Here is a 27,407-nt window from a genome sequence, read left to right as displayed (position 1 = left end):
CCCGTTCAGATTAGGCACAGGCATGGTCTGACGCGGGTCTGGAGTGGGTGGGACAACTGTTCCGGGAGGGGGAATTCCTGCCCTATGAGGACCTAAGGGACGCCATTGGGCGGGGGTCTCTTTCCGTGTTTGAGTATCTACGCTTGAAGGGAATCCTCGGCGACCAATCATGGGGAGAGAACTTGAGGAGGCAGTTGACCCCCTTTGAGAAGTTCCTTGATATGGCGACCTCTAGAAAGGGAGCCGTCTCCGGAATGTATAGAATCCTCAATACTGTGAAATTGGTAGAACGGAGGGGCTTTCGCTCATATTGGAACGATCTCGCAGGGGAGGTGATTTCGGAAGACGCTTGGGCTAGGATCTTCAAAATTGCTTTTCACGGTAATTTGTACACGGCAGATATGGAACATAACTTTAAGATTCTGCAGGGATGGCACAGGGACCCTGTGAAACTATCTAAAATGTTTACGGCGGTGTCCCCCGACTGCCCGAGGGGCTGCGGCCAGAGAGGCTCACGAGGCCACATGTGGTGGCACTGTCCGAAAGTGCAGGCATACTGGGCAGAGGTGAGGGGCTGGATGGCTGAGGTCACGGAGGAACTGCTTCCCCAGGCCCCCCTGACGGTGCTGTTGGGCCTCCCGCCAGAGACCTCGGACCTCTACAGGTACCCCAGAATGTGGGAAACGATGCTACGGGCGGGGAGAGTGGCATTGGCACAGAAATGGAAGAGCCCGGAGACCCCATCCAAGGCTGACTGGCTAAAGAAATTGAAAAACTTGTTTCTAATGGACAAACTAACGGCCATGGTGAACAACGATTCTGGGTCATTCCTTGAAAATTGGCAGGGGGTAAGGGAGGCCTGGGGATGGGATGTGCACTGAGGCCAGGGGGGGTGGCCGAGCGGGGCTCGGGGGGACTAAGCCGAAAGACTGGACCATAAAGTACCAGGGCCCCCCATGGGCGGAATGGGCGCCCACGGCCCGGGGACATTCGGTCGGCCGTCGGCCGTCGGAGAACACCGACGCTCACATTCACTACCAAAGTAATGGACGCAAAAGAAAAGTCCAAATCTCCCTATGTCATGGATCAAGTTGGTAAAACGAGGGGTGGGGGGAGGGGGGGTTCGAAGAGGGGGGCGGTCGGGTGGGTGGGGGGGGAGTTTGCTGGGCAAGTGCACCGTGAACAACTGATGATTACAAATATTGCCTGCTTGTTATACTCTTTAAAATGCCAATAAAACCAAAGTTTAAAAAAAACAAAAAGAATAATTTAAACTAGTACTAATAGTACTTTGTGTACAGCCAATACGAGTAGTAGTTGCAATGAGACTAAAACCACTAACACTACCAATAGTACTACTGGATAATATTAGTATTAGCAAAAGCAGTAGAAATCCTAGTTGTACCACCAGTAGGACCGTTTATATCGGTAGGTGTAAGGATCATGAAAATAGGGTTAGGAAGAAAATGTCACCCATTATGTATGTCTGCAGGGTAGAATAACCAAGCATATATTTATGAGAATTAAAAGCAGGATTTTAAATCTTGAAAAATAAATAAAGAGCTTATGTTTAGATTTTCACTGAAATATTTGTCAAACTTTAAAATATTAATAGAAAACACAAACTCAAGCATCTATCCATTCAAATCCTGAATTAATTCACAACCCAATGACACTAAATAGCGTTACAAATTGTGCAAGGTAGATTCTAGAATGGATGGCAGCAGAGTAGCAGCTTAACTCAACTGCTCTGGACCTCTCCCTGAAGATATTTATAAAGAAATTGTAATGAGTTCTAAGAAAAAGATTGGTGAAGCTGATAACCCGGCTTCAAAGAAACCCAAGCAGGTTCCTGAGATGGAGGAAACCCCAAGCCTTGGAGATGTTTACAAGACCATTCTTCTGGTGGCTCAAGATGTTACTCAGAGATTAAGCTGACTATGGCAGAGCTCAATTTGAAAACCGGACAATTAGATGGCAGGGTCACAGAGCTGGAGAAATCTTCCACATCTATGAGCTCTCAGATTGCTGGCAGCTTCCAAGCCTACAAGAGTCTGAAGTCAGATTTGAAAAAGGAAAAAGACCAACGTCTGGATTTAGAGCTGAGGATTAGAGCAAGAAATATCAGATTGGTTGGTGTGGAAGACTCTGGAGATGATGAGGACCTGCCTTCCCTGGTGTTTCAAGTTTTTAGAGACTGTTTTCATTGTGATACCATCAAGATTGAAGACATTGATAATATCTTCAGGATTGGTAAACATCTGGGGGGCAAGGCTAAGCATGTTTTGGTTTCTTTTATGAACCTAAGATCAAAGGAAAGATTGATGAGAGCTGCAAGATTGATTGGAAATGCCTCCTACAAAAGGTAAATCCGTCTTTGTTTATCCTGACTATCCTAAGGAAGTCTTACTCATGAGGAGATCATTTAAGGGAGCCAAAGACTTGGCTAAACAGCTCTCTTTGAAGTCCTTTCTCAGCAGAAATAGTGTCCTAACTATTGTGTTTCCTGATGGGGAGAAGTCTACATCTGATCCTGCTCAGGCACTAGATTGGTTGGATACTTTTAAAAGGGGTCATCCTATGCCTGCTGTGGCCAGTGGTTGATTTGGTTACCTTCCACCCCCCACCATGACTTGACTTTTATTTTTCATTTTTAATTGCTTTTATTACTACATATGGATTTTCACAAGATGGCGCCGACTGGGCATGGCAGGTAACGTTTTTGAAAAGGTTTGGAATTTGGAGCATACTTTGGCGTTCAGCGTGACTTACTTCGGATTCTCCATAGAGCCGTGGTCATATTAGAAGAAGGCACCTAGCGGAGTGTGTGCGTGACGTGCTGTCAGCTGACTGGACTGCGTTCTGTTACGGGAAGGAGACGGATCTCACTCGATTCATGACGCGGTGGTCTGCGGTGAGATGAGACGACTGTTCGGAGCTGATCATCTGCTTCTGCTGGTATGGAACTGAGAGGTGTCAAGTGGACTGAGGGGTATGTTGGATAATGGAGAGTGCCTGACACCAAGGCGGATGGCATGGCGGGGTTATTGTAATGCGTGCGACAATCAGGTTGCACTAACCTAATCTGAGCCCCTCCCGCATGCATAATGGAAAGGAGGCGGCCTGCAAAGAACTATACATTTACGCTTCCACCTTGGATGCCTGGGGTCACGGCATGGTTCTGTCTGTGTTCGGGCTGGGAGTTGCTCGTATCGGTTTGCGGGATACGGGCAGCATATAGTAGCGTATGCTTAGCCAAAGATTGTTTGCATCGGCCAGCATCAGCATGGATAACGGGTGGATATGGGTCCTGGCCCTCATTTATCACCTTTACTGACTAATGGAGAAACATTTATGTGTTACACATGCCCACACTCTATCTTGGTTACATCCGTTGTTCCTTCTGTACTTTACCACCTAAATGCAGATGCATAGGTTATCCATCTATGGGAACGTATAAAGACATTTGGCTATGTGCTTGTTTCTACCCTCTAGCCAGGACTATTGAAGGGATTATACTAGGTGGTTCTGCATGAAACTTATGATTGTACATACATTATTGCTCATACAAACCATTTTGTTGACTCATCCTAAATATTAAGTTAGAATGTGTGTAATCGCTGACCTGCAAGATCTGTTTTCTCTGCACATTGGAACGAACCATATTATTAACTGTGCAAAATATGACATTCCATGTTTTGATTTTTTTTTTCACTGCAGGAGCACTTTGTCACCTTGGCCATTAAGCACACAGTTTTGGCCACTTTTTGATATGGTACTAAGCATGGTTGAAATGTAACCTATATTACAGCGCATATATATATATATATATATATAAGAGTGTATTCTGTTATGAAGGCCTTCAGGCATAAACGTTTCTTCATGCCAGGTCATTTCATGCTGGGCTTCTTGTTCATTCTGGTTATGTGGTTGATTAGTTTCATAAAATGGTGCAATGGCTGTATTTTTGTCACTCCTAGACATGACACTGTACACCTTGGCCTTTATTTACTCATTTCTCAGTCCTGAGTTCTGTTTTTGAAGGTGACATTTTGGTGGTTGCTGGGGGGTGGGTTGTTAGATTATGGCTTCTAGTTTCAGTCTGTTGCTTCAATTCTCTTAACACATTTGTGTTTTGTCATTGGTGGTTGGGGGTTGGGGGTACATCAATGGTAGTTTTCTGAATTTCACTTATGCACTGTTTTATTTTTATTAGTAGGGTAATGATGCTTTGATGTTTTATTATTGACTCTTGGGAGGGGTCCTGGGAATGGTTCTGAATGTTGTTCCATTTATTGTTTGGGCTGAACAGACTTCGCTGTCTTAACTATTCTTTTGGTTTGTTTTTCTTTGTTTTTTGTTCATTTTTGTTTGTGTGTCTTTTTTACAGTTTTTTGGGTTTTATTTTTGCTTTTGATGCTCCAGACCTTCAAGTTATAATGGCGACCTCTCACACGGATAGGTCTGCTAATGACCATCTGTGTGTTGTTTCTTGGAATGTGAATGGGGTCAATAACTTGTTAAAGAAAAAGAAAGTACTTCACATGTTACAGGACATGCATGCTGATATCTGTTTTTTGCAGGAGACTCATATTTTGAAGGATGAGATTTCTAAGTTGGAAAAGGAGTGGGTGGGTTCAGCTTATGGTTCCTCCTTTTCGTCAAGGTCGAGGGGAGTGGCCATTTTGTTTCGTAAGAAACTGCCTGTTAAAATTTTGAAGGAATGTGCGGATAAGGATGGTAGGATGATTGCATTGCTGGTTGAGATTCAGGGGGGAGTTATTATCCCTCTGTAATGCGTATGCTCCTACTGTGGATGATGGCTCCTTCTTTCGAATGGTGGCACAGACCCTTTTGGATTTGAATAATCCTAATATTCTGCTTGGGGGTGACTTCAATACGGTAGTTGATCCTGATTTGGATAGAAGTTAGGCCAGGCGTGTGTTACGTTGTGATTATCATCATCAAGCGCTTCTTTCACTCTTGGAGGAACATGATTTGAAAGATACGTGGCGTCTGGAGAACCTAGACAAGCGACAATACAGTTTCTTTTCTAGTGTGCATGGTGTGTTCTCTAGATTGGACTTGATTTTTACTGGTGGGAATGTTTCGGAGAGTGTCGTCTCAAGTGGTATTGGTAATATTTTATTGAGTGATCATGCCCCTGTTGAGATGAAGTTGAGACTTAAGTTTCAGTGTAAAAGAAGTTTCTCATGGAAGATGAACACATCTATCCTGTTAGATTATGACATTTTAGAACAGATTGTTTCAGAGGCAAATTACTTTGTTATGGAGAATCGCTCGGAGGAGATCAGTGTAGAGAACACGTGGGAAGCCTTTAAATGCTGTATGCGTGGTGTCTGTTTAGGGCTGTCATGTGGTAAACGGAAAAAGGAGGAGTGTAAGAGGCGTGATCTAGATCTACGTATTAGTGGGATCTCGAGGGATCTGATGCTTGATCCGACTAACGCTGTTCCTTTGGCAACTTTGAATAAACTTAAAAAAGAAATGGAAGACTTTTTGACGATGAGGGCTGAACGAGGCTTGTTCTATTCTAAATGTACATATTTTGAGAAGGGGGAACGTTGTGACAGATGGTTGGCATACAGGTTGAAGAAAAGGATTTCGGAGTCTGCAATTGCTTCTGTGGTTGACAAGGATGGTAGGATTACATTTGATCCAAATAAAATTAACTTGATATTTTGTGACTTCTATGAGAATTTGTATAGCAATGAGGCTGGTATTACTGGTGAGGGTGAGGACTTCTTTGGTAATTTGCTGATGCCGAAGGTTTTGGATAACAATCGTGATCTACTTGGTGTTGAGATTACGGTGGATGAGATCAAAGGGGCAATTTCTGTGCTGAATGCAGGCAAATCCCTGGGCCCCGATGGCCTCCATTGTGAGTTTTATAGGATTCTTCCGAACTCAGCCTTGGAGCTCTTGAGAGATGTGTTTGTTTCTAGCAAACAGACGCGGGACGCTGCCTAAAAGTACTAATCATGCGTCTATTTCGGTATTTTTGAAAAAAGGTAAAGATTGTAATCTCCCAGCCAGTTATCGTCCGATTAGCCTAATCAATACAGATAATAAGATTCTTGCTAAGGTCCTAGCTATGCGCCTGGTGCAATTATTGCCTACTTTGATTGGAGAGGAACAATCAGGTTTCATGAAAAATAGGCGTACATCTAGTAACATCAGGAGGTTATTGCTTAGTATGGAAATGGCGGATAGGACGAACTGTGATGCAGCTGTCCTGTCGTTTGAGGCAGAAAAAGTGTTCGACAGGGTTAGTTGGGATTATTTATATTCTGTACTGAGGAGGATGAATTTGGGTGAGGAGTTCATCTCTTGGGTTGCTCTTCTATATTCCAGATCGACTGCTGCCGTTAAGACTAATGGAGTAATTTCAGAACCCTTCAGTTTGGAGCGCGGCACGCGTCAAGGTTGTCCTTTCTCCCATCTGTTGTTCATTTTGGCAATTGAGCCTCTTGCTGTTAGCATCAAACATGACCCAGATTTGCACGGAGTGAGTTGTTGGGGTGTGACACAAAAGGCTTGGCTTTATGCGGACGACCTTTTATTGGTACTGGAGAATTTGCAGGTGTCCATACCCAGTTTGATGAGGCTTTTGTCTGAATTTCATGATTGTTCAGGCTATAAAATTAATCGTTTGAAATCTGAAGTGTTGCCTCTGATGAACAGATGTGATAAGACCCTGGTTACGGGGCAGGGGTTTATGTGGTGTGAGGTTCGCTTGCATTATTTGGGGGTATGGCTGACGTATCCTCTTTCCAAGATGGTAGATGAGAATATGAGTGTGGTTATTCGAGAATGTAAATCGGAACTAGAAAGGTGGTCTTTGCTTAATCTTTCTTTATGGGGTAAAGTTAATGCCCTGAAGATGAATACAACTCCTAAAATCAACTTTATTTCTAGCATGCTTCCTTTGAAAATTAAGAGCTGTTACTGGAATGATTTGGACCGCCTAGTTCAGGAATTTTTGTGGGACAAAAAGCCACCAAGACTTAGTCTATGGAAGTTGCAGCTTCCAGTTCATTTAGGTGGACTGGGGGTACCAAATTTTCGGGCCTACCATTTGGCCTTTTCTGCTCATTCTTTTGTTCCATTTTTAACTAGTGAATTAGACAGCTGGGCGGTGGCAGAATCGAGTGCCTATGGGCCGCTGGGACCGACAGCCTTGTTCAACACAAATACCAAGATTCAGGGTGGTAATTTGTTGGCAACGTCATTTTTGCGCAATTCTTGGATTGCAGTTTTATCATGGCTTGGTCGGGATGCATTCAAGTGTAAGAGTGCCTCTATCTGGTTGAATCCTACGATTAGGGACAATTTGAGGCCAGTTTTTTGGCCTGAATGGTTTTTGATGGATATTACACAGGTTTCTGATTTGGGGAATGATGATCGATGGTTGACTGCAGCAGAGCTGAGAGAGAGATGGAATTTTGATGGTTTATCAGACTCTGCATATAGACGGCTAAAGAGGGCGGTTGGTGAGGTTGACTGGTCTGACTCTTTGGATGTGTGCGCTTTGCTGACAGACTCTAGTGGGAAGTGTGGCGGTCTGGCCAGTCGGCTTTACAAGCTAATGGTGTCACATTTTCGGAGTAATGACAATTTGCAGAGAGTATGGAGTGAGAAAATAGGATCAGAGATTGATTTGGATGATTGGCAGAATATGTGTAGTAATGTATCTTTGTGCTCTCTGAATCTAAGTGAACAGTCTCGACAGATCAAGATCCTATTGGTGCCCTGAAACATTGCATAAAAGAGGCATGTCTGACAATTCTAACTGTTGGGGGTGCGTCCAGGCAGTCGGGTCATTGGGACACATGTTGTGGGATTGTGTGAGAGTCAGAGATTTTTGGAGTGAAGTTTGTAATCTGTGTGACAGGATTGCAGGAGGTGGGCCGGTCCTTGATTTTAGGACGGTAATCCTGGGTGATGATTCCGGGTTGGGTGATGTCAGCTCAGCTCACAAGAAGTGGATTTTTCGTGCATTCATTGTGGCCAAGAGGTTGATTCTCCGTGGGTGGAAAGGGCGGTTCTCACCTTCCTATGAGGAGTGGATACAGGAAATGCATAACCTGTCACGGACAGAGAAATTGATTTACAAATTGAAATGTAAATTGTCTACATATGAGAAGATCTGGAATGTGTTTAATGACTTCTTTTAAGTTATTTCTTCCTTGTTTATTTTTTTATTCTTTGTGTACTTCCTGTTTTTGGTTTTTGTAAATATTGCTGTTGCTGATATGTTGTATATATTATAAATAAATAATTTTAAAAAAAAACGGGCAAGGTTCTATGGAACAAGGTAGGACCCTGAGAAAGCCAAATAATGGCAGGACAAACTGACGTCCAGCTGCACTTGCACTGGAAAAATATAGCCATGGTTAGATCTTAATACAACGGGCCCCGTAGGAAAAAAGTAGCAAATTAAATGCACCTTGTACAAAGTATTCAAATACTGATCAGCTTTATGGATCATACTTACCAAGTAAAAACGATCCTGTGGACATAGAAATTCTGTCCGACAGCAAGTGTTCCAGGAAAAGGGGGAAAAAATTGCTGTTAAAGTGGCAGTGAAAAACCTGTGGGTGAAAAAAGTGCATTAGAAAAGTAAAAATTACAAATTGTCAATGCAAGCAAAACAATATTTCTTATTAATATACATTGTATGGGTACATTGTATAGGTAACATTGACATGTTACATGTCAATATTGTAGTGCTATTCACCCTTTACTGCTATTAAGTAGTTGCTGATTTCTATTATCTTATATGATTATATGGATAACCAGACAGATCGACTTTTAAACCATTGAGACTCGGGTCATCCACAACAGGTGACTAAACAGAAACAGAGCATTTCCTAATTAATGAGTCAATCATTAATTAGTAACTGATCAATTAAAGCATCTCTGCCACATGCAACAGTTTACACTCAAATTAGGGTCTGGGGCTACTTGTGTTCCGAACCAGAGAACATTGCTTCAGCAAGACTAATTTGTATGGTTGGTGCCCTTCTGTAGAGGCACATACACCCTCAAATGTTGATGCAGTGGAATGTTACTAACTGGAATCCGCAGTGGCTAAGCATTGGCTCAAACCTTTCCATGAATCACAATTTGCTTTTCCTAGGTCAAACGGAGGAAAATTGTTTCAAATGTAAGATGTAAGATCTCTCATTTGAAAAACTGTCATCAAGTATTAAGTGGTGGTCTTCATTTAACAGTATGGAGTTGTAGAGGATGGCCGGATAAGCATAGACTACTTTCCTGAAACATGTGCTCCTCTGGCAGTGGCATATTGCGCAGCCAGTGGCGCCAGAACTAGGGGTGCTGTGGGCCCCTGGAGTTATGGAGTAAGATCCAAACGTGCGTTTGTTCAAAGACGGCTAGCAGTTAAGAAGAGTCCAGGGGTCAATATCTTCTGCAAATGACTCCTAATTCTTTTTTATTTTTTCTGATCTAGGTTTGTTTGGTTGCAATTGAATGCAATGAGCATCATGAAACCTAATTCTAGTGGCACTGTTGCAGGCCCCAAGGATGGAACAAGGATGCGAGAATTTCAAAAAGTTTATTTACACAAATATTATAATCTTTGACAAAGACTTGTGTGTTTATATGTAAAGCTTTTATTTTTTTAATATGACAATGTGCTGTGCCCATAGTGTTGAATGTCTAAAAATGTAATTACACTTGCGAAAGGTAGCAGCCGAGAGGGCAAAGGTTGACTGAACTCTTACATTTCACAAGGCACATTGCCAAAAGGACTACCACCTCGCTTAGCAGGGCAACTAAACATTCTATGCAACAGTAACTCAAGTTCCTAACATGGTTCCTATGATGTAAGTGGCACAATCCACACATTTTCATCAAGACAGCTACACGTTTTAAGCCTGTACTGGTCCTTCCAGCAAGCAGGTCTACTTTAAATTGGGCTGCAGTGCTTGTAACCTTGGACAGCTGAAATACCTTTCATAAAAAAGCATCAGCATTTCTCAGTTTCACGTTTCACGACTATACTTATTATTGGAATCTTATAGTTTTGAACATTTATTTCTGTCACTTTTTGCCAAAGAGACTGGGAACTTTTGTTTTTGGAACCAGAAGAAACATGTTTTTACTCTTCACAGTTGGTTTATGTTATTCGTGTACGGGGACAGAAGTAGGCTTTTTGAGACACAAGAGGTGCGGACTTTATAATTTGGACATTGACAGTTTCATTAGTTTTCTTAGAGGCAGGGAACCCCCTCTTAGGTTTAGGGACAGATGAATTTTTCCAACCCTTTTCATATAAATAAAAGTTTCTGATCAAAAAGATGCCACCACTGTGCTCGAGTCTTCCCTCTGACCCCTCACACAACTCTTTTCCTGACCAATGCTGCAATAGATAATTATTCTGGGCATGCAAGACGATCATGCAGGGCAGTGCGAATTGATCCTGTGGAACCAAACGTGCCATCTTCAGCCACAAAGAATGACATTCTCCAATGATCTATCTTTTAGGAAAGAACTAAGCCAGCAAAAAGCCAACCGTTGGTGTTTTGGCAACTTTATTACTATTAATTTTCATTGACACTCAGTCACACAAAGTAGAGGGATAGAGGGGCAGCTTAATAGACCCTGGCCTATTGGAAAATATAGCTCAACTGGTGTATTGATAATTTTTTAACATACAGGCCCAGTGGTAAACCTTGCTTTGCCAATGTGCTGCGGTAGAGTGAGGGTAGAGTGAGAGCGCAAGTGTGTTCTGCTGCTGGTCACATGTTTAATTGGCAGCTTAAATGAGTTTGCCTTCCACTTCTAAAACAGTCTGAAAAACTACTCATGAAACCTGTTCAGTGGGCATGGCCTACAGGTGGGCATTATTTCATAGCCTAGTATTCTGCGGGGCATCTTTCTATTGCACGGTATTACTGTGGGATATTATTTTTACTGAATGCATTATATTCATGTTTGCATATGTCTCCTGGTACAATGTTTGCTATGCTTTATTATCACTAAAATGCTGACATGCATTATAGGACTTACTATTATACTATTACTGGGATACAATGTTCGAGGTAGACAGGAATTCGGCTATAACACATGCTTCAAACTATGCAGAAAAATTCAGATGGAATATAAAACCTGTTTAAGCTGCAAAAATGTCAAATCCAGTTACTGTGGGAAAGGCTAACATTTTAGTGAATTAAAGAGGCCTCTATCTTAGTTTATTTCAATCACTGAGAACTAAGAAGCAATTTCGATGAAGAATGGTCTCTTTAGAAATGAGAATACACTGCCATATCACACTGTCCATGCGTTTGGGAAGACTTTCTTTACAATGAACCATTGGACGCCATGTTTCAGAAATCTCTTCACTTAATCCCGCTCCCAACCAGGTTCCCACTGAAGCCATTTCTTCATTTGCCAACATCACAAGTTCAGCAGCACAAGGATTGTTCACAACTGGTATGTTTTTCAGACACCGACAGACTTTCATACGGTGACACCGGCCAGCACCCCCCACTCTCAGCACCACTGTGCTCGTTATCCAGTGAGATGGCCCAGAAGTGGGAGCTTTCTGACCATTCATTTTTTTTTTTTAAACATGAAAAATAATGTTGCAAGCCGGGTTTCAAACTGGTTGGTAGACGGATTCCAAGGCTGTCAGCGGTGGACAGTTTTAGGAAGATGTCAAATATACATTTCAATTTGACTTCTAACCCTATGCTCCCTTGTCTCGGGAGGATAGCTCAGAGGCAAAGTGTTCGCCTTGGAAGCAAGACGACACGGAGCAACACAGGTTTGATTCCCAGGTCCGCGCTTAGAAACCTCTGGGTATTAAGCGCGTTATAAATAACCTATCATATCATATCATGCCATTTAACTCAATGAGCGAAACGTCGACCCTGAACGTTTTTTGTAACTTGCAAAACAGGTTAGAATGCTGGCAGAACCTTAGGTTTTTGTTTTGTGCAGTTAGTGATCAAAATTAAGGTATTGTGCATGAAATCATTCCCTGGCAAACGGCCCACGGTCGGCATAAAAAATTGTGGGTCATTAGTATGAAAAATTGTGCAAAACATATTTCTTTACATTGCATCAGTTTTAAAAACACTTTTGCAAGAAATCAAAATGGATCACCATCATAACGTGTCTTAAACATAAAAACTGTTAGGAATAGGGCCAAAAACGCCATCAAAATAAGGCCCTTGTCTTTTTCCTGGCGAGTTGAGGCTAGTTTCAATGAAATAATCTCCATAACTCTTAATGTATCCTGTCGCAGCATGGATTGTTCATAAAAAGCTCTTACCAACTAGCGTCACTAAAGTATAATGTAGAGAAAACGGAAGATTGCCCGCAGAGATATACAGCAATGCAAAGTGCATGTAGAATGCAGAATGTGAAGCATCTGTTTCTCACGCAATTTCCAGTGTGATGGAAAATAGGAGAAAAACATGAGCAATTACAGTGCAAATTTGACACAACTTCAGACAAGCACTGCAGTTGCCAACGAAAAACTATACATGGTTCATTACCTCACAAAGCGTCACGGGTGCAGAATTTTGAATTCCAGGCACCTTCCATCAGAACACCCAATAAAGAAAGATGAAGACTTCCACAGAGCAGATCACCTCCGTACACCTTGAGGGAGCGATGAAGAAGAGTTGCAATTGGAATCACCACGATCAGGTGAGGACAGGAGATCTTCAATGGTCGAACAAAGGCACAGGCCGAGCAAAGCTTCTGTTGATGCAAGAAAGCTGAAAATGCAGGAGCGGACATCTTGTAGTACAAGTCGAAGATCTTCGAAGTATGCATTCGGAACAGCAACGGCTGCAGCGAGGTAACCCAGGAGAGAGCTGGTTAGTCAACCGTTTGGTCCATGGACAGTTACGAAGGCCCAGAAAGCACGAATCCAGGAACAGGGGGTGAGACTGGTCCAGGGGTCGAAAAACCAATAAAGGCCCTCTTGAGATCAGGACAGAGGAGTCGATGCTGGTCAGCTGCGGGACTGTATTCAGGTCGTCAGCAGGCTGCTCTTCTTCATAGGGGACCTAGGTCCAATGATGATCTTTCGAATGGCTGCAGGAGCACTTCTTTTATCCAAGATTTGCGCTGTCCAAGCCCACCAAAGGCAAGGATCTGCACCATTCAAACTGGCAGTGGCTATCCAATTATAGACAGCCACTGGCCACAACATCTGCCCAGTAACAGACATTAAGGCACCCAGATGTGTATTGGCACCACGCAATGCCAGCCCAAACATCCAGGATCACACACAAACTGCCCCTTAGCCTGTGAAAGCAGCAACTCCCCCCCCACCCCCCGCGAAAGGGCATTCCAAATATGGTAATTCCAGACCCGAGAGGGCACAAAGAATACCCAAGAACAACATGGGCAAAGGACGAGCAAAATCTTTGTGGCATGGCCATCTCAGGGTGCAAGCTACCTTTAATAAATGGAAAGGTACACAAGTAAAAATACAAAAACACAGTAGAAATATATGCCACTAGCTCATCCCAGGAACATTGTAAAAGTAACCAAAAAGCAATTATAGAAAATGATAGAAAGATACAAAGTATGCTAAGCACACTTCAATTTAAGGTGATGTGCAACTGTAACAATACAAAGAGTCTCTCAGTACTGATACTCTTACGGACTGATCGGTTTAACCCATGAGAATGAGAAAAAAAAAAGTTAAGTAGAAGGCTTTACTTGTCTACAGAGTCAGGTCAGTATGCAAAACAAAGCAAAAAGAAAGGGTGTCTCATAGAAGTTTATGGCAGGAAAGCAGCAAAAAGAATATCTTTCCTAACAGAACTCACTACCACTGGGAGGGGAAGCCTGGAGTCCACTGGCGCTTACCATCTGTACAACTGGCTGACGCCCAAACTCTGTTGCATCCAAGGGTGCAATGTGAGGTACCGGGCATGAGTGTCCAGGTGGACTCATGCCATCTTCGGACGTCATCAGCAGTCACCAAGAAAGAAAGACATGTGGGACACTATTAATGATCGAGAGTGACTGTTTTCTGCCAAGGAGGCGAACCTTATCTTGTGGAGACAGGAAAGGCCTGAGGCCCACAGACCTAAACAAAACCTGATTAAGTAGTGAAAACCTAATACCCATTCCATGGAGCCCAATCAAAACCTACTGTTTGATAACCAAATAAATACAAAAAGTGAACTTCTATTGGACTTTATGTTATTTGGCTTTGTACTGCTTGGATCACCACCATAGTGGTCTTAAAAAGCCAAAACCTTTGTGGCATCGGTCGATCCCTCAGCTGTGACATTTGTCAATCAAGATAGGACAGACGACCTTGAATCCTTTCTATTAAACATGGAAGTTGTGTGCGCATACTACCAGATTTATCATGGACAGAGCGGGGTGTGATGGCCTTTTTCGAATGTTCCCAAATGTCCGGAGCCTTACTGCTGCCAATGGAAGAATGTAGACTCCCTAAAACACAACCAAATAATCTCAAAACAGCCAGCATGGCAGGATCATTGTTCATGTGCGAATAGAGACATCATCATCTGCATTGGTGCACTCCACAATACCCTGTATGAGGAACCTGCAGTGGAAATGGAAAGGCATAACTAAACAAGGTCATTGTTGGGGAGACTCTGTTATACATGGAGCTGAAAGGTTGCACTCCATACAAGCCACCATGCCGACTTCCCCAACCCCTGAGACACTGTTGATGAACATTAAAACCACAATGCGTAAGGTGTATAAGTGGTGAGTCAGGAGGCAGGTTAGCTGCATGTATGGAACGCACTAGGCCTACCACCAATGTCAAGATGGAAGGTGTCTTGTGATGAAAGGACCCGAGAATTGATTTCATAACTGCTTGGTACCCAATGAGAGAAGCACTCTGCAAGTAGATGCCAACTGAACCTAGAAGATACAGAAAATTAGTGTTTTGTAGAGGGGGAAACAGCAGATCTTAAGGGTAATTTGGCTTCGTGCCCCTAGAGCAGTAAGAGAAGAGCAACCTCGGAGTTGCAGGCACCCAGTGTGGGGCATTGGTGGCAGACTGTGGAGTCGGAAGCACTAGAGTGGTAGAGCCTGCACTGGGGCGGTGAGAGAAGGCTGCAGCTAACATGATCAGTGCTGTGGAGGCACCATGAACAGAAAGGCAGCCTGCAGGAGGATCAAAGCAGTTTAGGGTATTTTGCAGCGGAACCTGGCTGACTGGGTGACAGAGTTACACCTGTGCTGGTGGAGGAGAACGCCAATGTGGGTCGGTTGCTAATGTAGACAGTCACCAGTGAATGGGAAACTTGCTCTACGGTGCTCGGTTCTATGCCATCCCCTCTCAAGGAGGCGATTTGTATTGTATTTTCTATTTTATTGAATTCATAAAGTGCCTTTTGCCAAAGGCACTGAACAGTAAAGCGGAATACAAAAACAGTACAAATCAAAATGGTACAAATGCGGTATGAGTAAAGGTTACATCAGCAGAGGGAGAAAGCAAAGACAAAAAGTGATACAAAAAACGGGATTCAAAGGAAGTAATGCAGTTGAGAGCAGGGAGGATGTGATGGGGGAGAGAGGGCTTAGAGAAAAAATGAGACGAACGCAGTTGTAGATGGAACGAAGAGGAAGAAGGTGGCAGGCAGGGAGACTAAGCAATAAAGATGAACAGTAGTCTATATAAGAAAAGAAAAGAAAAAGTTTAGTAGCGTGAAAGGAAAGATAGTAGCGAGCATGGCGAATGTTAAAACAGAGCATAGCAGCAGGAGCGGGCAATAGAGGAAGTATTTTTTTTATTTATTGGTCATTTGTAAATCGCCTATACACAAAGAACAAGTGTTTCAAAGCGCTTCAAGGCAGGAGAGAAACAAGGGGAAACGTGCAGTAATAAACATTCTTACTGGGCCTTGAGTCGTTCGGATTGGACAAGTGCAATCAGTTATAATGGTACTGACATATGCCATAGTAGAATGCTTTGAGACAGTTTAACAGAACATAAAACATAAGTATTGTACTTGCCTGACAGCGATTCAGATAGAGTAAGAGCATTTAACATAAATGAGGGAAAAAGGGGGGTGGGAGGGACAGACATGAGGAAGAGAGAGAAGGAACACAGAAAATGGCAGGAGGGAAGAGGGTGACTAGCGACCAAGGATCAAATTAGCCAGAGGCAAAACTGTGCAGAAGATGCAGGATAGAAAAAAGCACCATGTCAGAAATGCACAGATTTAAACAAATCTAGATTCAAAATGTTGCCAGAGCACTAGAAATCAGTACAAATGGGAAAAAAAGTCACAGGTAGTAGGGCACGCCTGGGTAAAGAGTACATGATGATAGTCAGAATACCTTGCAGGTGAGGCAGAATCAGAGGGAAGTCACATTGCAAACGGAGCAGAGCAACCTATGGCCAGTGGCTAGATGTGCTTACCGAAAATAAGTGTGGAAATCAACTCCAGAGTGTGAGGTGCAGAAAGTAGAAGGGGTAGTGTGTGGGGCGCCTGCCTCAGCCGGACAGGGGCCTTAGTGTGGGCCTTAGGGAGGGGACCGGCGACAGTCTGCTGGCTCCGGTCCTGGAGGGGGGCCTTAGGGAGGGGGCTGGCGATCATCTGCCAGCTCCGGTCCTGGAGGGGAGGAAGTCGATGCTGCCATCCAATCAGGCGGCCTCCCTCCGGGCACACACAATGACAGGAAAAAACAGCTGGTCAGATGTTGCCGCACGGGCAGCCATGTTAGACAATGGCCCCCGCCGGCCAGGGCGGCTTGTCCATAATGGACGAGGTGGCATCGACCTACTGGGGGTCATTCCGAGGTTGGAGGTAAGGGAAAAACGATGCCGGTAAAGGATTACCGGCATCGCTTACCGCTACGGGCTATTCTGACCAACCAGACCGCTATTTACGGCATCGTACTTTACGATGTCGGAAATAGCGGTCGATGCGCGTGCGCGACACACCATGCCGGCATTAGTGGCATGCCGTAAACCAAAGCTGATCCCAAATAATGTGGACATGCAAATAACAGCCTCCCGAAGGCCGAAAAAGAGCTTACCGGCATGGTGTAAATACTGGCATCTCCAGAAAGTGTAAAGAACCCTGAGCAGTGTTAAGAAGTGCCACAGGTGCACACAATCAACACAGGTGGAGGAAATGGAGTGAGGGCCAGTACAAAAGGAGCACACCCACACACCACACGCCCTCCCACACCAAGATGATACCAATAGTAGTAGCAGCATTACTGGAGCTGGAGGCCCAGCTTGCAAGGCCTCAACAACAACAGCCCCCACCACAGAGGAGACGCAGGAGGAGAAGGAGGGTGAGACAGGCCCAGCATGCCCCACCAGTGCAGCCACCGTTACCACGCCGGCAGCCCCCAATCCCTTGCATCAGAGCCACCCCCTTCAACCTAACACCTAGGCAGATCCACACCATGTACCAGCTTGACCGTGACACCATCACCACTGTAGTGGACCTGATAGTGAGCCTCATAGAAATATGCACCGCCATCCCCCCTCTACTGAAGGTAGTGTCTGTGCTGCACTTCCTTGCCACAGGCACCTACCCGCACACAGTGGGGCACATGCATGACATATCACAACCCTTATTTTCCCGGATACTGAACCAAGTGCTGGATTCCCTCCTCAAGCACACAAGGGACTACATATCCCTACCACGGACTCCCCAGGAGAAATTTGATACAAACGTTGCCTTCCATGCACTGGCAGGTATGCCAAATTGTGTAGGTGCCCTTGATTGCACCCACGTGGAGTTGGTAGTCCCGCATGCCATGGAGGTAGTGTATCGCAACCTCAAGCAATACCACTCCATCAATGTGCAGATGGTATGCAATGCCAGCAAAATCATCACACATTGCTGTGCCCGATATCCAGGATCAACTCATGACTCACTGGTCCTGCGGAACTCCACGCTACCACGCTTCATGGAGCGACCTGCTGGACGACGTGCCTGGCTGCTTGGTGAGTTGCCTGACTGGCCCATGGCAGTGCATCGGGGTTATGAGGCGGGTGGCTGCATACTCCACCTGGGTGGGAAGGGGGGGATGCATACCCCACCTGGGTGGGGTGGGAAAGATGCATACTTCACCGGGGTGGGATACATACTCCACCTGGGTGGTAATGTTGACATCAGTGCACGATGTGCACATCACCGAATACTGTGCCCCAAAGCAACTGAAACGGCACACGACAACCAAATTCCATAGTGATGGAGTAAGTCCGACACCTATCACTACATGACTGTTAACCAGCCCACATTTCACAACACATGCACCACTCATCGGCGGCCCTCACACACCGTAAGGCCATCCTGCACTATGCACTGCATATGCACTATGTTGCTGTATCCAGCATATCACCACACATGAGTCATCCCTGGGAGTGCATTGAATTGAGCCAACCAGGGTTACCACAGTGTCTCCCTGGTTCCGCACACCCATAGGAGCGCTGCAAGTCACCATGGAACTGATCAGTGCAGAATGACCAATATGGTACTGACTACAGCCAACACTCCCTACTACAAAATCTCACAGGACACATCACATGAATGATTTTACTCCAACACTGCTGCATGTATATACGATGCGCGTGCAACAAGATGTCAGTGCACACCATGATCCATCTCGAAGATGCAACCCACTCCATCAGTCCATTGCACAGGACACATAGCGTGGCCAGAAATGGGGTAAATGCATCCAGGGACATGTGCGTGTGGGCAGAAATTACCTGCTGCCATGTGAGACTAGTATAGTTGTCCACCATGAATGTACGAACACTTACCTTCATTCCCCTCTCATGCAGGTGATGGTGGCTATCCCTTGAAGCTGTCGTTCATGACCCGTGTCCGAAACCCACAGAACAGGCACGAGGAGGACTACAATCGTTCCCATACCCGTACACGTGTGGTGATTGAGCAGACCTTTGGCCTGTTGAAGGCTCGATTTCGCTGCCTCAGCCGGTCGCGTGGGGCACTCCTCTACAGCCATGAGAAGGTGTCCAAGATCACCATGACATGTGTAATGCTGCACATTATGTGCATCCGTCGGAACGTGCCCCTACCCCCTGACATAGGACTGCTACCACCAGACGATGATGAAAGGGAGGAGGAAGATGTGGCAGGACATTATCAGGGTGCCGATGCACAGGAGGGACGTGCCGTGCGCCAGTCATTGATTGGACAATATTTCTGACACACAAGTCAGCAGAGGGTGTCATTATTTGAGGACATAGGGCACTGGGTGTGGGGATACATGTACAGTATGCACAGTTATATATTAAATGAAACATGCGCAATGATGAATGTCCACTCTGGTTTTTCTTTGCAACACAACCGGTGTATTAAAAGTGAAAATGTCTAAGTGAAAAACAAACCCTCCACCACCTTCACCGCCCCCAACTCCCCCACACACCCTCACCCCCAACTTCCCCACACACCCTCAACCCCCACTCTCCCCCCCGACCCCACAACTTCCTCACACACCCTCTCCCTCTTCTCCCTCCCCCAAAACACACCAACACTAGTCACATAGGGTCCACGTAGCCCACATGTGGCTGGCAGTAAAGTCACTCTGCACTCCCGGAGCCAGGGGGAGGCATGTCCCGGTGGTGCTGGCCACGGAGCGACCGACGGAGTGGAGTTGCTCGTTGAAGGGGTGTCCTCATGCTGAGGCTGTTGGCCAGGATGAGCAGCCTCCAGAGCATCGGCTATGCGGCCGAGCACCTCACAGAGCCGGTTGGTGCTGTCCGTTATTACCTGGCCCAGTGCCCTCAATTCATCACGCCACTCCTCCCTGGCGTACCGATTGTCCTGCACAAAATCTGTGATCAGGGATGTGAGCTGATCAGCCCGCTGTGCATCGGCGGATGAGTTAGTGGCTCTGGCGGGGATCGGGCTGACATGTCCTGCCGGCGCTTCCTCAAGGGAACTGGGCACAGGACTGGCATGTCCCTGTGTTGGTCCTTGGCCAGGTTGCTCAAGTGCGTCGGTCTCACCCGAGTCACTAAAGGATAACTGGGGGTTAGAGTAGGCTTCAGGGGTGTGCACGACTTCAACTGTGTCATCCTCAGTCGCTCCCCAGATGGAATTGGGGCTGCCCGCAACTTTGAGGGGGGCCGTGGCTGCCACCTCCCCAGCCACACTCGACTCCTCAGACCGTGGCGTTGGGCATGTGTCTTCAGCCAGTGCAGGGAGGGGTGGGGGTGGTGCACCCTCCACGGGCCTTGCTGGAGCTGGTGGTGTACGTCCAGGTGTTGTCTTCCTCGCTGGGAGACGGTGGCCCCTGCCTTCGCCCCTGGAAGTGCTGGGACGGTTGCTCTCCTGCTCCTCACTGTCAAGTTCACTGCCTGTGGGGGTGGAAGAGAGGGACGGCATGAGTGATGATTTGAGAGCCAGCATTTATACATGGCTACAATAGCACATTCAGATATTTGTGGGTTATCGGCATTTGGGTAGGGAACGGCACATCATTCAATACTTGGGTGGTAAATGCATGCATATGTCAGTGTCACTCATGTTAGCCGGGTACTGTGCTGTCTAACATGCACACTGTTTACATCAACTGCCCTGTGTGCCTCATGGAATGGGCCACTTTGTGTGGTATGTGTCATATACGTTACAGCCTTGCACCTGGCACTAGCTTGGGTCTCACTTGCTTCGGCATGATTTACAGGGGGTGGGGGGTTGAGGGGAGTGTGGCCGACCATGCCATGACTCCTTGGCCAGACCTTAGCAGTGACTTTCATAACATTGGTGTTGGCAGTATTGACATTGGACACTCACCTCCATCAGCGGATGACGTTGCACCACACTCCATTTCTCCAACCCCTTCAATGGATTCAGAGCCTATCATGGCTGCACATGTCTCCTCCCACGGCATGAGTTTCATAGGCGAACTTGGGCCTCCTCCAGTCTCCAAGGCCTGGTTTCTATTCGCAGAGAGGATGCTCCGCACCCTCAGCGCAGGTCGTCCCACCTTGCAGCAATCCTTTGTGGTGTGGGGGGTATTGCCCACAGCGCTCACCTTCTGGGCCACTAGTGCCCATATTTCTTTTTTCTTCACCACCGCCTCCTTCCGCATGTTGCTGCTGAAGACAGTCCCAACATGCTCATGGAGGGTATCCACAAGCATTTGCAGCTCATCTAGGCTGAACCGTTCCTTTCAGAGGCGGGCAGCTCCCTTCTTTGGCCCTTTGGGCATTCCTCAGTAGTGGTATTTACTTTCCGGTAGGTCAACAGTGTGCCAGGGGTCCTGCCTGGTGAGGATGGCGATGGATTGTGTTTTTAAAGATGGCCGCCCTGCTCCTACCCGTTCCTGTGCGATGACGCTATTTCCAGTTCCGCAATTTACCGGTGACCGTAAATAACGTGACCGCTATTTACAGTCACCGCTAATGCCGCGTTGCTCTATGGCAGTAGTGTTCGCTACGGTGCGGTTCATGCCGGTAGGGGGTTTTTTGGGATCTTTTGCGGCATGCCGCAACGTTCATTACCGGCATGGCACAAAGCTCATGTCCGCAAACTTGTAATGGTGCGCTTTTAGCGGTCTATTGTCAGCTCGGACATGCTATTTGCGCCATGCCGGTAATGGACGGAACTTACCTCCAAACTCGGTATGAAGGCCACTGGGTCTTGGCCCCCCTCACCCGTTATGGAGGAGGCAGCCCAATAAATTACAGGCGGAGTCTGCAAAGAGTCTTTTGTGTCTTTGGAGTCGTAGGAGTTAAAGGAGTTGCTTGTACTGCTCTGTACCGCCTCGGAATTGTTTTTATTTTTGCTACCCCTGGACCGTAATGGAACAGAGGGAGAGTCTGGAGCCGTTTGTGCCATGGGACACAGAACATATGTGCTCCAGTAAAGAGTTTGTCAAGAAGAAAATCTGCTTTAACTCAAGTAAGCGATACCTTAGTTATTCACATCATAGAAAAACGCTTATCAGATATGTCATCCGAAAACGAGCTGCATAATTACAACAGCTGCGACAAGAGCGATGGTTATCCAAAAAAGCCCTTAGAAAAAAAAAAACATGGGTCTGTGTCTTCACCTACAAGTACTTTAAAAACAGGCGAGGGGAATGCTGATGAGTGTGAGCGGATGCACGATGGGATCAGTGCGACTGTGGCAAGTACCATGCCCAACAGTGATGATTGTTTTATTATCCAGACAATCAGTAGCCTGGAACCAGCTGGAGCCCTGTCCCCAGAGTCGATTATGGCAATAAACAGAAATCGCGGCTGCAAATACTACTCCTGCTCAGAGCATCCGTATGTGTGCAGCCCGATAGTTAAAGTTCCTGTATTGACCGAGGTAATACCTCAATTGCACGTTTTGGCAGCGAGAGTCCTGCAGTTGAATAACCAAATAAATCCTAACCATGCTCAAGGAAAGGCCCTGCTTAGCGAAAAGTATATCTGCATGTGGTTCCAAAATGGTGATAAAATGCTCTTAGACAACGTGTCAGAAAAACAGGATGGTCGGAAGGGAAACGTGTCAAACACGAACTCGTCTACAGAATCTGCGACTTGAAAAAGTGCTTCACAAATGAGCGATGACAAACAATGTAGCGTGAAGTTAACAAGCAGTTTTCATGCTAATGAAGTGCAATATTTCACAAATGAAAGCGATAATGTAAATGAAAGAAGGAGATCACTAAGTGTGGCAGACAAACTCCTTAAAGATTTAACAAAAATGTACTTTGACTTCAATGATCGCAGTATTAATCTCCAGAAGGATGTACAAACATCAACAATTCGTGCCACTACTGAGCAGTTTGAGGCCAATGATATGTCAAACGAATGCGGACAGGGTGCGAGGCGAACCTCTCCGCACAGGAATGTTTACATAAATCCATATATGGGCCAGTGCGTAAAAGGACAAGAATTGGAAGTAGTCCATTGTGGGAAGTGCCTGCTCCCAGGCGAGGGGTAAAAGCTATCAACACACGTTGCAATCCCCCAAAAGAGCCACATCGATGGTACAAAAACCGTTGTCAGACGGTAAAGGGCCGAGTTCAAATTTATTAACAACCAACCAAAGACAAAGTAGCTCTAATAGTACGTCCACTGATTCCTCTGCCTATTCAGTTGACTCTTCATTAATGGAGCGCCCATTTCCCAAAATAAGACGCGCAAACTGGAAAAGAAAGCCATGTCATGTGCAGCTCAAATCAATTAAGGCAGACATAATGTCGCCAGATTTACAAGCCTTAATTATGTCAGCTATGAACATATCATTGTCACCTTACCCGAAAATATATGAACAAATGGATGGGAATATTAAAGACCTAACTACGCTTATAGCATTGTTAAATTCCAAAAGTAAATAACTTGGAACATGAAATACAAACGAATAATGGGAATATGAAAAATGATAAGATCCATAATGACAATATTTTGAAACTGATTTTGGATGCAAATCGAAATTCAACCGAAGACAAATAATTGCTCGCAGAGGTAGTGCGTGAAGCCTTGAAGCTCCTCAATAAACCATGCTCAGATGTTACGAATGAGGCCAAGGCTAATTATGGAAATACGATAGATGCAAGAACAGATCTGGCAAACAAAACAATACGGCTGAGAAAAACAAAAGTCAACTTATACCTGAGAAGGAGAAAGAAATACCTATGACTTTAGTACAAAAAGTCAAAGAAGGATTGGCAAGTGTGTCATTTGCTCTCTGTGGAGTACTTTCCACCAACTAGGCCGGCCCCTTTGATTTTTGTGGATGGTTTTGAAGAAAAGTTGGTGGCACCTGAATGCGACAAAAATGAAATTAACAACGTGGGAGATTGTAATAAGAAAGTTCATCTGAAAGACAATACAAGAGTAAAGTGCTCATGTTTGCAACATTTGGGTGATATAATATCAGTGCAAGATACACAAAATGAAGCTGCAGCCCAATTGGAAAACATGACGCAAGCCACAAAGGGGCTGTTCGATATTTTTGCAAAAAATAGAAACAAGCTAAATACAAAAGGAGTGCTTCAAAAGAAGAAAACTAAAAACCAGAAAAAAGCAAAAATAACGATGGGTGCAAGATCATTCCTAAGAAATCTCAAAACAGTGAACGTGAATTTATCTGCGAACGGCTGTGAACATTAGCATAATCAGACTGATGTGGGCACAGGAAGGGGTAAACAAGTGGGAATATCAACATGATCTAACAACGTGGTAGAACAAACACTTGTGCCAACCCAGCCGGATCAAGAATTAGAAAAGGGGCCTGAAGACATTGATATTGAGATACTAATGAATTAATCAACTCATGAAGATGCACAAGAAGATGAACAAAGGAGAAGCGAGAGTATAGAAGGATTTTCGATTCCAGAACCGGTTGCGAACCAAAATCTGGTAGTACCGGAGGCGTCAGTAAAAGAAAACTGTGTGCCATCGACAGGGCGTGTCTGTGTAGTGGTTAAGCAAGTTCCGGTGGTGGATATCGATACTGACGAAGATGAAGAGGGCATTTTCCAAACATTAGATGAAAAGAGGCAAAAAGTGGCTCTAAGGACGATGCGTCAGGGAAATAATTATCCCTCATCTGTGAATATGGCTCCACTTGAAACATCTGAAGATGTAGAGAAAAAAAGTGCATGGGAGTAAATTGCTTGAAAAAAGAAGTTTGTGTCCAAATGTTGCATATGAAATTAACGCACATAATGTAAAAACGAACTTCAATAAAGATCGATCTTCTAATGGCAACCAAAGTGGTAATAAAAGCAAAGTGCAAAAAATAAAAGCAAAATATTGCCTAAATTTAAAAAGAATACTAAATATCCATGACGGATTAATAATGAACAGAAAGAATGTGTTGAGTTTATTCCATCATGTGCCAGTGCTCCGGACTATTGAGTCCAATGATATCCAGGCTGTCGAATTCAAGAATTACATCTCCCTGGATAAGGTCTATTTATATGTGAACTCAAGACTAGTTTGAATCTTTGCTGCATGGAGCACCAGCTCTGTTTCCATGTGGATTCGATATAGTAGAAGTGGATGTAGCCAATCTGGATAAAGAACCAACGGATTTGGCACACACTGAAAGATCTCGCAAAAGCCATTACTGAAGAAAAATCACTTGGAACCACAAATTATCTTGGATGAGAGTTGGAAATCAGATTACAAACAATTCAATCTAAGTCGCCAGGAACATCACGTTTCCCAAGAAGTGAAACAAGTTGAGCAAATTAGAAATTACAGTTAAAGGCTCTCTTAGCAGTCTATGAAATCAAATGAAAAAGTGATGAGTCATGCGAACACTAGAGAGTGGGACTGGTTAGCAGCCACTTTGGCAAATAATACCCAAAGTTAATGCCTAAAGAAGCAAAAAGAAGAAATGTTCTCTGTGGGCTCATGGTACACTAGAGGATTCATGCACTTGTTGAACTCTAATGGAGAGTGGGCAAGGGGTGTGGATCTTCTCTGTCTCCAGGAAACTTGGTTGGATTCATGTCCCATTGTGGAGAACTTTGAAATTGCAGTCAATCCTGCTATTAGAAAAAATAAAGGACGTCCTAGCGCTGGTTTCCTCACACTCGTGAGAAAAGAAGGTGGTTTTAAACTGCAGGAGTATAAGAACCTGTCGCCGTACATCAAAGTGGCGACTATTGCAAGGAGAAACGACACTGGGGACAAGACATTACTATTTTATATCATAAACCTTTACTGGCATCATCACGAAGCAGGGACAGTGTCTTGTGTACCAAGTAATTGATCAAACCAACGAAATAATGATTGCTGACAACCTTGCTTACATTATTGTATGTGGAGATCTAAACTTAAATTGTATAGAGATGAATAAGAAGGCAACCCTAGCAAAACAAAATCTGGCGCAAAGATGGTGTAATGAGTTCACTCTACGGAACCTTGCAGGTTAAATGGTAATGTCATGGGAGACATACTAGCTAAAATAACCTAGCAAAGAAATACTCGATACTGGATTACATGTATTTTTTAGAAAATGTGTCTCGACATACTAATGAGGTGCAAGTGAATCATATGCAAGATAGTGATCATAACATGGTTAAAGCATGCTTTAATATGTTTTGGAACAACAACTCACCAACATGGAATTATGATACAATGCCAAATTGCAGTGGAAATAGACAAACTGAAAGCACAGCAGGTAAATACACTGAAAGCTGATTATGAGAAGCATATTGAAACGCTTGGTGTAGACTATACCCCTTTGCTGGAACAATAGATCATCTTGGCAAATCAAAATGGAACACAGAGTTATAAGCATATACATGCTTATAATGCACAAATTAATATGCGAAAGAGAGAAATGTGCAAGGCTTTGTGACAACTCGACAAATTCACCATAACCGAACAACAGAAAATGAAGAAAAAGATCAAACAAAAGTATAAGAATTGGACAATAGCGCATCGATCATCGATAGAACAGGATGCAGAAAAAATAATGAAATGCTTAAAAGAGAAGAATTCATCAGAATTCTGGAAAGCAATTAACAACGAATGCAGTGTGCAGCAGGCGAGCCAACCAAATATGGTCACAGAAGAACAATGGATTATGCATTTCTCAATGTTGTTCTCAAAAAAAGGTACATTCCTAATCCAGCATTGCCAGTTCTCCAGCATTGGGATATACAATTTGACCAAGATGATATTCTAATAAATCTAAATCCCGTGCTCCGGGCCCTGACTGCATAACAAATGAGATATTGAAATCTAATCCTGAAGGTTGGGCAAAGTTTTGTCAAATACTATTTGACAGAATTACAGCACAAGGTTCCACACCCGATTCATGGAAGAAGGCAATTGTCGTGCCTATCTTCAAGAAAGGTAACAGATCAAACCCAATGGACTATCATCCAATTGCCTTACTTGATGTCGTAGGAAGAATCTAAGCAACACAACTCCAGCACAAATTGATGGAATGGTATGATTCTGTCGTTAGCTGGATTCTCTACGCGGACGATCTAGTGTTGATGGATCTCATGCCTATTGGACTCCAACGGAAACTCCAGGCTTTGGAGCAATATGTTGGCGACAATGGTTTGTATATACAAATTCAAGCAAATCAGTTGTTCTAACATTACAAGATCTTTCCAAAACTGCCCATAATGTGAGAAAGTACAAATGGAAGTTAGATGGTGAAATATTGCAACACGTGAAACATCTAAAATATTTAGGCACGTGGCTGAATTCAAACATAAATGACCAAATATGGGTAGAAAAAACTAAAGCAAAATGCCGCCAACTCAGTGCCCAAGCCACAGTTCTTGACAAAAAATATGGCACATTTTCCCTCATTCCGACAATAAAGTTCTATAACCAAAAGGCTGCGCCATCCTTAATTTTTGGTGCGGAAACGGACTTAGGATGTCCGGCTGCTTTGTGGGACACCCTTGTAAACATTTTTGGACAAGGATTTTGAAAG

The 27,407-nt window shown here is 44.5% G+C and overlaps 1 protein-coding gene across 3 annotated transcripts in view; it reads right to left on the bottom strand.

The window, feature by feature from the left end:
* Positions 1–27,407, bottom strand: part of MFSD13A (major facilitator superfamily domain containing 13A) — a 508,579-nt gene that overhangs the window by 238,865 nt on the left and 242,307 nt on the right. For all 3 annotated transcript variants that reach the window (XM_069611670.1, XM_069611671.1, XM_069611672.1), the window contains exon 6: positions 8,519–8,615. In XM_069611670.1, the coding sequence (XP_069467771.1) occupies positions 8,519–8,615 (97 nt within the window). The remainder of the gene's footprint in view (positions 1–8,518; positions 8,616–27,407) is intronic.

The sequence above is a fragment of the Ambystoma mexicanum genome, chromosome 8 (assembly GCF_040938575.1).
Source record: "Ambystoma mexicanum isolate Mex_15411 chromosome 8, UKY_AmexF1_1, whole genome shotgun sequence".
In the NCBI taxonomy this organism is placed as follows: domain Eukaryota; kingdom Metazoa; phylum Chordata; class Amphibia; order Caudata; family Ambystomatidae; genus Ambystoma; species Ambystoma mexicanum.
This window is presented reverse-complemented; position numbering and strand designations above follow the sequence as displayed.